The 12,764-nt window shown below is 36.6% G+C and overlaps 1 protein-coding gene across 1 annotated transcript in view; it reads right to left on the bottom strand.

The window, feature by feature from the left end:
* Nucleotides 1-301: 301 nt before the first annotated feature.
* CACNA2D1 (calcium channel, voltage-dependent, alpha 2/delta subunit 1) overlaps nt 302-12,764 on the bottom strand; it is a 151,733-nt gene continuing 139,270 nt past the window's right edge. The window contains exons 32-34 of the mRNA XM_010001804.1: nt 12,339-12,451; nt 9,399-9,481; nt 302-831 (exon numbers count right to left, since the gene is read on the bottom strand). Of these exons, the coding sequence (XP_010000106.1) occupies nt 715-831; nt 9,399-9,481; nt 12,339-12,451 (313 nt within the window). The 3' untranslated portion in view covers nt 302-714. The remainder of the gene's footprint in view (nt 832-9,398; nt 9,482-12,338; nt 12,452-12,764) is intronic.

Raw genomic sequence — 12,764 nt, 5'->3', positions numbered from 1 at the left:
CCCTCCCTTCCTTCCTCCCTTCCTCCCTTCCTTCCTTCCTTCCTTCCTTCCTTCCTTCCTTCCTTCCTTCTTTCCCTTTCTGTAAATCTACCAAAACTTTGCTGCCACATGATTAATGCGAAAAAAAATAAACCACTCATCATACAGCATTTCAGTAATGCTGAACTTCTGTTGAAGACTAGCAAATATCTTCATTTTACTCAACTACTTTGGGCAAAATTCAGTTCAAGGCAGCCATCATGGTGCTAATAATGTATATCGGGGACTACATTTCTTTTTTCTTTTCCTTTTTTTCTTTTTTTTTTTAATAAATGTTCATGTAAAAGAATATAAATCTTCAAGATATCCAAAGCTTAAAAGAAATCAAAATCATATACATAAGCTATTGTCAGGGGAGCCCTTTCACATGAAGTCATCAGGATTGCAACAACAAACAAACAAACAAAAATAAAATAATCTTAGATTCCCAAGTGAAGCAGGTACAGAATTCTGGTTGGATGGCATAGATGATGCAGCATTCACACACGTTTAAGGATCCGACACTCCAACATGCAGCCACCGTGGGTGCCTTGATGAGTCTCACAATGAGCAGTAACCAGACACGAGCGATGCTGTTCTGCTGCTGTCCGAACAACTGACCCTTTTGGAGATGAGACGGAGGCTGTCATTTTGGCTGGGTCTTGATTAAGTTATGCAGGTTTTGGTTTAGCAAAGTCATAACTGGCAGTGTCTGCTGCCAGATAGCAGCCAGAGGAGGACCAGCTGAATTCCTACCACAGACCACAGTGATGGACTCAGACCAGAGGCACCACCACAGTCGGTCGAATCTTCCTGTTGACAAGAAGAAAGTAAGCTATTTAACACTAGTTACAATTACATTTCCTGAAGAGTAATTTTAGACTTAAATGTTTTGAACTATTCTTGAGGCACCCTTTTTGGTCTCACATATGTTATTCTGCCTAAAATGACAGCAAAATAATTCCTAGAAGTTTTCTGATTTTTTTACTCCATTAAGTGTACACATGGGAGGATTAAATACTTTCAAGACTTATTGCAGCTACTTATGAGCTAGACAGGATACTTACACAATCACACAAGAAATGGGATATAACTGGGGACTGCAGTGAACCACACTTATATTCCTTGAAATTACATCAGTTTGGAGATTTTGAGTACCATTTTATTGCGAGGAAAGATGGCAGAACAGATAACTTTTCAAGATTAGCAAACAAACACCACAGTATGTTCATGTCCATTTCATCAACATGATTGAACATTAAATATGGTCTGCCCTTGAAGAGATGATCAAAGACAATGAAAATCCTTTCTGTGTCTCTGATGCTGCATTCAAGTATGAGATTTTCTACTGGCTTTCTGTACAGATTTGATGCAGCCTGTAGAGAAGACACCCTTCAGTTTAAGAACTTGCTCTGAGCTGCACTGCTCTGTCATGCATCAGTGGACCTAACTATTCATTATGCCACACAGTAATCGCATATCCTTTCCTAATTCCTCTTTCCACTAATTGTTATTTGGTCTCACTTTGCCTATAACGCCTAATATCTTTCACATTGCGGACTTATTCATCAGTCTGGCTGAAGTACATTCCACACCTGTTCTGGAGTCTTTACACCTTGTTTCTCAGGACTGATACAATCTATGTTTAGCTGCCTAAAACACCAGAACAATGTTCCAGCCATCCCCTGCACTGCTCTTTCCACTGAGCCTGAGATTTATGGGCAGCTCTGAACACTGGAAAAATTTGGTCTTCTTGTTTTCACTGCATTCTGTACCCATGTATAAAAAGACATTGCATTTTCCAAGAGATCCCAAGCATCCAAGAACAAAAAAGCAGTGTAGGTGGGAAGGGACTTCTGTGTATCAGGAATGGGGGAAAATTCTTGAACAGAAATATGTGCAGGGAAGGACAGGTTGCACCTTATATAGTAACATAGCCTGGCTTCTGGTACAAATATTGAAAGGAGTTTAGAACAGAAAGCAGAGGAAAGCCAACAAGCATGGAACAGCTCCTGGTTCAGACTAACATGCCACTGAGACATACATAACTGATACTCAATGTACCTCAGAAGAGGCTGGGGGTTAGGGAGGATAAAAAGAACAATCAGGATAAATAAGGAAGGTTTAATAAAACACCTTTAATTTACTAGCACATCCTTAAAGAAAACTTGCAAGTGCTTCCACACCAAGGTTAGTAAGGTAAAGTTAAGATGGGGGAATTAACCATCCCAAAATAATACACATAACAGAAACCTGGTGAAAGGAAATACTCACTAGTACGGAGCATTGTTAGGCAACCAACTTTGTAAGAATGGCAGTGTAGGACAGAGAACAGATGGGCAGTGTGTAAAGTATAATACAAAGTGTTATAGCATAAAAGTATTACATGGAAAGGAAAGTATGATGGCATCTTTGTGGGTAAGAAATTTCAGAGTTTAACAATAAAAAAGTAATACTAGGACTGCACTGCTGACCTCCTGATCCAAGTGACAGTATCAGTAATGAAATATTATGTGAGATTATAGAAGTCACATGTAGAAAGGATTGATGCCTTATCAAAAAGTGATTTAGAGATCCATTTTTGGATACGATAAATGCCTTTTGAAACAGTCATTTAACCTTTAGTGATACCTGGGGCCCTCTTCAAATTTATCAGTAGAGAAATGCTCTGTATAGCTTGAGTATAGCTCTAGTAGCTCTGTAAACCACAATACAACAGGATTGAGCTTTGTTGTGTGAGAGATTGGGACAAACAAATGCAAACCAAAAGACACCAATTTGAAGAAAGGGAACTGTATGAAAATTACAAAAAGCATTTAAAAACCCCCACAAAATGCAACTCCAAAATCAAGAAAACACAAAGAACCCAGAACCTTAAACAGACAGACACACACACTGACAGAAAGCACTAACAGAAGCAGCATCTCAAAAAGAAAGTCTCTTGCAAAGATCCAGAAGAGTATTAAGAAATATTGTATTATAAATCCAGGTAAAATGAATGTCACAATTAGAACAACCATCGTCCTATTCCCCATCATCCCCTTCTCCCAAAAACCCAATCCCAAAACAAATGAAAAAACACGAAACTCCTCCTCCACTGAAAAGAAAAACAGACAAAGAAACAAAACCCAACACCACAAAAAAACACCACTACATGAAACAGCAGGGAAATTTAGCACACTGACATAGGGAAAAAGTCAGAATTTAAGAAATTAAGTTTACACAAATAGGCAAGAAGAGGAAAGCACATAAAAATGGCAGATTAGATATAAACTGGAATTTAGGAGGGCTAATGAAGAATTTCTGATTACCTCCCAGCAAAATATACTAAAAACATAGTAAAAAGTTTTTAATAAATCAAAAGCCCAAAGTCAAATGGAGTTAGGGCAACTGCTTGATAACAGAGGTGTAAAGAGGGAACTTGGGGATTACAGGGCGTAGCAAAAGACTTTAATGAGTTCTTTGTCTCACTTTCAAGGGGTGGAGACTTTGATGAGAATCCCACCACACACAATGCATTTTTTAAAGAAGAGTGGTTAGAGGAATCAGAATCAGTTTGGAATATATATATGGAAAATTACAAAATGCAGACAAATTAGACTCAATATATCAGGAGGAATTATAGAATTCACCAACAGTCTCCTTTAGAAACTTGGATGTAAACCTAGCTCCCCTCAAACAGGATTCAAGTTCTCCAGAAAAACAGAAGAAAAAAAAAAATTCATTCTGTCCCAAAGCAAATAGCTCACATTAGCTGCCATTCTTTATCAACAGTAGCCATTTGCTGACATGTCTCTGTCATCTGTTACCTTTATAATTTAGTTCTATAATTTTGGCTTAGGCTTTATTTTTAGGTGATTGCACTCCAAAAGTTCAAAATTCCTGCACTGAGTTTTCTGGTTCATTTAATTTGGCTCTGTCAGTTTTTGCATCTCTGTTGTGTCCTGTCATGTAGCTTTACTTCTACTCCAGGCATCTAAAAATAACCCTGCTGCTTCTTCCTCACAGTCAGGACCAACAGGAGTAGAATTGCCAGTAACATTTTTTCTCACATGAATTGAATGAACAGTACTCAGTGTTACTCTTGGCATTTAAGATTCTTATCACTGAAACCATGTACAAGAGTAGTCTTTGAAGAAATAGTCTGAAATATGAGGTTTAAAATTTTCCAACAGAGGGCATATGTTTGTAGAATAAGTAAGAAGTCAACTGGAGGTCTTAAACATAATTGTGTCTAACAGGAAGGGGCAACGACTATGCATTCAGAATAGATGGACCTCCACATATAGAACCATACAGTAGTCAGCTTGAATGTCATCTCTGCATTAGACCAAAGATTGGGTAAAATTATTTTGATCAGTTAATCCTCCTGCTATATGTACTTGAAAAAAGTCCATTCTGTTGCCCATTCAATTTGCTTTTGTCACAATTTATGAGCAATGCTTTAACATTCAGCAGTTAGAATACATAATATTATTACTCGATTGAAAATAGATATTTCAGTATTTTTTGCTCTCTACCTAAGACTACACAGAGTTGTTTTTAACAGATTCATAACAGTGGAGAATGTCTTGGAAGCCTCATGTAAAAGGGGCATCTTAAATATTACAGAGTTAAACTGTACTAAACAAAAGTATACCAGGTTTATACACATATGTCAAGGCTGATGAGATTTTAACCCCATATTGATGAAAGTCACATTACATTTCTGAGGTTTGTAGACAAATTTACAGTGGTAAACCAGCAGTTTTGCCATGAACAATTTCTAAATATTATCTCTGGAATCAGTTACTTCTTTGTGTCCTAAGCCAAGACAAAAATAGTAGTGGCAAAGAAGGTACAGTAAATCCTATCTAAATTACTTTTTCCTCCCCAGCCTTGCATATTGTAATTTTCTTGCGTGCTTTAACTCTTGTGTAAATAACAATAAATTAAAAAAAAAAAAAAAAAAAAAAAAAAAAAAAAAAAAAAAAAGAAGAAGAAGAAAAAAAGAAAGAAAGTGTGATTACATGCTGATTTACACAAATTCATAATACACTTTTATGGAAATGCGCAGAATCCCACCATTAATTTGGAAGCAGATTGCATAAAATGTCAGTTTTGAATGATCTTCAAAATATTGTTTTTGAAAACATTTCCCTACTCCTGAGGTTTAAGAAAACTTCTCAACTGTTTCCTCTAATGTTATTTTTGAGATTTTTTGTAAATTTTCATTTAACAAACTACATAGCATCATTTTACCTTATATTTACCTCTGCCAGTGCAATTAGACATTGAAGTAATATACTGAGCAACTTCACTGAAATTTTCTAGCTCATTACATTTTTCACTACTACTTTAGTCACACAGAAAACCCGAATAACCAATAGATCAGATGGGGATGTCCTCTCTCTGTTGTCTTCAAAATAATATCCTGTATATTTTTTCTCTTTGAAGAGAGAAAGAATTGGAAAATAAATTGGAAAGAATCCTCATCAACCAGTTTCATTTAATCAGAAGTGTATCAGAAATTTCTTGCATTAATAAGTCACATGTCAAATTTCCTTTCATGCTTGAGGTAGAGAAGCATCCAATTAAAATGTCATCTCCTTCATGTTATGCCTTACTATGATAACTCTAGAGAGGGTTCTTTTACAACATCATACACTGTGAAAATTATTCAGCACTAGCAGAATGGAAATTAGTGCTTTTATAAAAGCATATATTCCTTGTCAAGCATCAAACCCACATACTCATTGCTATATATCAACATTTTCTTGAAGGCAGTGCCAGTCCACAATTTAAAGATACACATGGATATAAATATATATATATATATACATACAGACACAAACACATATCTAAGTTTTTAAACATACTTGTTGCTCCTTTAGTAGTACACTATAACTATTTAATTTAAGAAAACTTTGTCTCAAAACCATAATCATTTATCAGAACCCATTGTGCTACACTGACTATAAATAGATAAAATAACATTATCCACCAAGAAGCTTCTGATCTGTTCTTTGATATCAACTGGTTACGTCAAAGTTTTACCTTTTATAAGCTTGTTTTAAATGCTTCATAGTGCATGGAGAACACCTTTGCTTTTACTCAGGGGTCATTTCAAATTCCCATGCCTGCACTTTTATAAATTTTGTGTTACCCTTCTTCTTCTGGACTAGCACAAAACTGTCAAAGCTGTACACCTACCCACATGAAGATCAGGAGTACAAGCCCATCTCATAAAAAGGTAGACATTTGTCTGGGCTGCTAATTACCCTCAAAGCTCCCCATGACATGCGTGGAAGCAGATGGAAAAAGGACACTCCCAGAAGGAGCTAAAAAGTTGTAGAAGTCCTCTCTTTTTTATCAGACATGGTAAACAAAAACAATGTGTTCAGACAAAGTAAAAGCAAGCTATTCAAGGGTGTGATAAAGACTGTTCTGTTACCCTTGGAAAAAAAACCAGCTTCTGTTACTGAACCTGATCAGCTGGTTTGTATCTGTGTTGGCTTCAGTGATTTTAATAAAACTACCCAGATCAATGTCCAGTTAGAAGCCATTTTCAAAATCACAAAGTTATTAAGCACAGAATGGATGAACAAAATTACATTTATAACTTTATGTTGCCAGAAGTCTGTTAAAATTATATTTCATAAGTTTCCAATTATTTTGGTTTGCCTTCTTGAGCAGAAAGACCATTTTGGACATAAAGAATTCAGCTCAAGGTGAGTCTCTGCTGCTTTATGTACATTGGACAGTAGATTTTTAATTAAAATAAGGTTACTCACAGAGCAAATTGCACGAGTAAGAACATGAGATGTTAATCTAGATTTTAATGTGAAATACCACTGCCTTGGGGGAAGGGACTTTCACCCTTCCTTACAACCTTCAGCCATGGCTGTGCAAGTTTCTAGGTTCACTAGAAATTAGATCATTTAAATACAGAATAGGAAACTGTTAAACAGGATTTGAAGCTTCTCTTTGCTGATGTTCAAGTGATATTTCTTGAACCTTTCTCGAAGTTCAAAGAGAATATAAATTATTGAGAAAATGAATTTTCTAAATTGTTACAGTTTTCAATATTTTTCCAAATTTAGTCCAAAAAATGACCTCGAAGTTTCCATTTCTGCCTCTCAATTGGCTGTACTTTGATAGATATGTTAGTATCTCCCTCTAGTGGTTTTCCGAGTAATAGTATTGATCAGAAACCCCTCCAGAGTACAAGGTCACGAGTTTGATTTTCTTTAGATCAGCAGTTCTCTTGCATACATGTCACTAGCACAGCAGTGCACACTCCCACACCATTAAATGAAACACAGTCGAAAATGCCAAGGCTTTTGTTATGAACCCCAGAGTCTGCACTAGGTCAACATGCCAGACTTCATGTATCCATGTGTCTCATTAGAAGCAGAAAAAGCATCTTCTGCTGTAATTAGGCAATGACTATTCTCAGGTTGCAAACATTTAAAAAGTAAAAATATTAATTTACTGAATTCATAGTTATATCAAATTGATGCACACTATTACATTCCATCTAGCATTTGTGTTAATTTGAATGCAGTCAAAACTCCTTACTCTTCTCAATATCAACACTTACTCTTATGCAGAGCACTCATCTTTGCTATCCCTAAGTACAGATTCATTTTCATAGGTTTTCATAATCTCTTCTTATTTGTAACCTCTTCTTACTACTTACTACTTTGTACCTTTGTTTGTTGCAGAAAACTTTATTTTTCTGTTTCATTTTAACAGGGACAAGGGAAAAACGTTTTGAAGGGAATAACACTGACTCGGTACATGTGCAATCTCAAAGAGCCAGCCACATAAACCCAACAGGTTCCAGTGTCTTTGTATTTGCTATGGGAGAGGCCCTTGTGTTCTGTAATTATGATTTATAAGGCTCCAAACAGGGTTTTTTCATATTTAATTTCCTTTAATATTGCAATAGTAATTTGCTCCAGATTGCTGCTTTTGGGACTTGCTTCATTCTGTTTTCTCTTGTATACTTAGTAAGTAAAAATGTCTGCTAATTTTTAAAGCCAAGAACAAACCCAAAAATTAGAGAAAGTAACTGACCATCCACACCACATGAAAACTTGCAGAAAAATGAAGATAGGAGCGGACATCATGGCAGAGGCACGACTCGTTGTGCATATAGGCTGATCCTATTAATAACGGGCAAAGTAGCAAGTAGAGGAAAGGAAAGAAAACACAGAAGAAAAAGACATACAAGATGAGATATCATGCAGATTGCTGGCAGTTAGCAGAGTTAATGTGAAAGCATTCACCGAAGAGCAAGAGATTCACAGCAAATTTTGCAAATAAACTTAACCAAAACAATCCACTGTTACAAAAGACTGATTAGCACCACAAGCTAGTGAGCAAGAGTTGTACTTTCACACACAATCATATCAGGATAACTTGGAATATTCACAATGGCCAAATAGATTTCAGGTGATTTTTCAACTTTGTTTAATTTTTGTTGTCCAGTAAGACTTCCCTTTTAAATAAAATTTGGTTACAAGAAAAATGCATTTCATACCAGATATCTGGGCTGTTTTAACATTGCAGTAATTGTGGCTCATTAAAGAAGAGCAAAGAATATACTGTAAGAAAACTTGGTATACAATGGTTAAAGCAAATCAATTGCACTAGTTTTGGAAAATCTTTCCTTTGCAGAAATGGGATGAAGCATTGCAAATGCATTTAAAAAAAATATTTATTTTATATAATTGCAGATAGTCCCCTCTTCACTACTTTTTTGTCTTGAAATTTAGTCTGAAGAATTTGAATTTGACATTCTCTTTCATGCAGTATTTTGAAAGGTAAGACACAGAATATATTCAAAATGGTACAGTTATAATTTTTCTCCTGAACAGTAATGTATACAAAACGGTGTATGAGACAGCATAACATTTTGCTGATTTCATAAAGACAATGCACTTCTATACCTATTGAGAATGTGACCTAAGGTGAATACACATTTGCAGAATTTCTAAGAGGAATAACATACTAAACCAGATATAAATAAAATTAAATAATATTTGGAAACACTAAAATAAAAATCCTACTTCTAAGCCAGGATCATCTAGTTGTGGAAGCCACAGAAGAACTGAATTTGACAGCACCATCAGTTTTATGCTCAATGCTGGGGTTTTTTTTAGAGGGAGTCGTGTGTGAAAGTGCAATGGTTACAGGAAAAGCAGATAAGAAAGCAGCTGCTAATTCTATGTTGACCATGGGATACTTGAAATAAAGTGGCTATGGTCTAGAGTGGACAGTATGTTTAATGACAGATAGGTTACCAGGTACCAAGGTATATCTAAACACTCTTCTTAAACAGTTCCACAATTGTTTTTAAACATAGTCCTAAAGTCTTACAAGTTCAAGCTTACCTGCTTGGCTTCATCGAAACAGACATCAGGACCCTTTCTGTATCTTGGTTGTTTGACCATTTCACAAGGATTTGGCCCTTCATCTGTATCTCCGGTTAAGGAGTATGACTGCTCCTTCTGCATATCACATTCTGCTTTTACATTTGTGGGAGAAGTTTTATACTAATTCAGAAAGTACTGAAATCAACAACAATAGTCACAGCTTCTTGTTTAAATTGAAGAAAACCAAATCAACCCAGTAGGTAAAAAAAAATCAGGTGCCCCTTTTTTCCTACACTGCCTGAATCTAGAAAACAAACATTTTAAATAGTGCCGATTGGTTATAGCATATGTTACCATTGAGTTATTCTGCTAAAATGAAAACACACAATAATAGTGAGAAGGACTTTTTGGAAAAGCAATGCTTTATACAGGCTGAAAATTGCAGTGAAGGCCTATAAGAACTACTGTTTTTATTTTATATATTACCACAAAAATACATTATCGCAAATGCCATAGACAAGATCATCCCATTGTAGGCTTTGATAGCAAATGACAGAAAACCTAATCATATCTCATCAGCATTTCAGTGGTGAAGGGAGACAGAGAAAATGCTGTCCAGACTAACAGCAGAACAGAAGTATAGAAGAGAGAGCAGTGACATGCTATTAATTAGCTAACTTTAAACATAAGGTAATGCTTTAGCTTATGTCTCTGAAGGCTATAACTACTGGTGTTTAAGTGTAAAGACTGTATTTCACATTTGCCACAGGCTAATGAGGGACACAAGTCTTTGCAGCACAGATATGGTACAGGGCAAAACTGTCTTCTGTAGAAACCTGCTCACACTGCCATTCAGCATGTTAAGCTTTTTTTTTCATTCCACTGTTGGTAATTACCACATTAAAGCTAATCTAGAATGTTTTAAAGAACTCGAGCACCAAAACTTTACTTATCTTAGAAGTATTCCTATTCATGCACTAGTGTAGAGAACTATGGCAGTTTTGTTGAAATGAGTGGAGATGCCCAATGGAAGAGAGGGCAAAAGGGAATTAATTCTATAGATCTACATCTATCTTCATTCAGATGTTATCAGACTCGCCTCTCCTTTCTTTTGCAGAGGCCCAGCTGAAAGGGAAGTTGAAACATAGAAATATTCTAAAAGATCATGTGCACAAGCAAAGCTGTACCAGCCAGAAGGAAGCAGAGTCTAATAATAACCATCTGAATAACACCCAAAGGTCATTCTGTCTGCTTGTGTGATGTTACGCTACATCTGCATTTCACAGCGTACCTTAGTTATAGGGAAGAGAGAATAGCTTAGTACTGCATAGTTGGAACAGAAATAAAATAGTCCATTTAGTCAATATAAGCCCACCCAGTGGCTCTGGCTGCCATTTGAGGTCATTTACTGCTTTCTAGAAGGCCTGGGCCCCTTGGGGCAATGCAAATATGTGCCTATTTCCCATCAAATGCTCTTCATCTTCTATAGCAAGTGCTGTCTATACATTCAGACAGAGGCAACAGTTAATCAAACTGTCATGGACTGGAGCCAATTAGAATATTAGGCTGTGTTTATATAGTCCTGTGATGACATGGATATTGCTTCCACCTCAATGTAACTTCCTTTTCAGCCCAAGCATAGATGGAATTCCAGTTTTACTAGTGTGGCAATGAATGCATTGCTTGTGCCAAAGAAACAGTCATATCCACCACCATCTGATTTTATTTCAGGAATGGAAGACACTGTCTAAACTAACTTCCTGACTTAGACAAAGGTATTACACATTGTTTTCCATATTCTGTCATAATAACCCTATATGATTTAATTTACCACCTCTGGCATGCTGTCCTCAAGAGTATACAGCAGAGAAAAGTTGAGGTGAATTTCTCCTGGCCTAGAATACAAGTATGTTGGTTTCATGTATTTCCATCACCTATAGTGAACATCTACTGCAGTGAGGAGGCTAAAGGCACATAGATTGGCATGAGGGTAGCTGTAAATTCAAACCTTTTACATGCTTTTATTTTAATGCATGTGTTGCAATGACGTGCTTAGTATTTATACAAACTATATCTCCAGCCAGCTTTGAAGAATTCCAATGCTGGCAGCTGGATAAACTCTAGCCTTTGATGGTTAAAGTAGTTTCCCCAAGAAGTAAGCTGTTGGCACTGAGCACACACTAAAGTGCCTCCATGACTTCATCTCAGTGTTGCAGGCATCAGTGCAGCATCCCCACTTTTCATTACCAAACACTCTTATCTCCGTGTTGCCCTTTTCTTGTTATTTCTCTAGACAGTCATATATTTCTTTCTTAAAAGCTGAACAAACCCAAGACTCCCAGGCTGTCCTTGCCTGTCCCGTGCTCCAGATGCCAACCACCTTGGTGGCCCTTCACTGGGGTTCCTCCACTATGTCAGTGTGATACCGGGGGGCCCCAAACTGTATACAGCGTACACTAGTGGTCTCACTACTGCTGAAGGGATAGGATGGATCAATTATCCCAACCTGCTGACTACATTCTTGCTAACATAGCCCAGGATGCAACTGGTTCTCTTTATTCCAAGGCACAGTGCCCACTGATGTTCAACTTCTTGTCCATCTTGATCCTCCAATCTATTTTTGCAAAACTGTTTCTAGCCACTCTGCCTTCAGCCTATCCAGCTGCATGTCATTATTCTGTCTTGGATCCAAGATCTTGCATCTGTGTTTGGGAAACTTCATTAAGTTCCTGTGAGCCCATTTCTGTTTAGTTCCTCATGAATAACAACTTTGCTCTCTACCTCAATGACTGCTGTCTCAGTGATATCATCCACAAATCTCTGCTTCTTAAAGTACTCCAATGGCAACCACTCTAATAATATGTACATAAACAAGATAATTTTTTTTCCAAATATATTCTGGTAGGTCATAGCCAAAAATCAATCCACACTACTAAATTATTTGAATTTAAAGGATACCCGGCTTCTCTGCTTGCATCAGTGGCTTTGGGTCACAGGAGCGGCACAGCAGTTGGCTGTCACTAATAATGAATACTAGATTGGTGTTTGAAATCTTCTCTGCATGATAAAGTCTGGGGGAAAAAAACCAACAAAATCCTATGTTTAAATGAAGCAAGAAAATCCATATTTGAGGACACACAGTATTGGAGTAAAAGTAATCTAACTACTGCTACTGTTGATCTTTTCCACTAACAAACAGCAAGAAACATTTCTAATAAATTTTATCTTTTAAGCATTTCCATGGTTCCTCCTTTCAACTAGACTTATTAGTGGAAAAAATTGAAAAGACCATGAAATTACTTTAACTGAGTTAATAGCTAGCTTGGTACTGCTACAACAGTAGCTGTACTGGAAATAAAATCAGTTCAGCATCAATTCTTTCCC

The sequence above is a fragment of the Chaetura pelagica genome, unplaced genomic scaffold (assembly GCF_000747805.2).
Source record: "Chaetura pelagica isolate M959 unplaced genomic scaffold, ChaPel_1.0 scaffold137, whole genome shotgun sequence".
Classification (NCBI taxonomy): domain Eukaryota; kingdom Metazoa; phylum Chordata; class Aves; order Apodiformes; family Apodidae; genus Chaetura; species Chaetura pelagica.
Note: the sequence above shows the minus strand (reverse complement) of the source record. Positions and strands in the feature narration are given on the sequence as shown.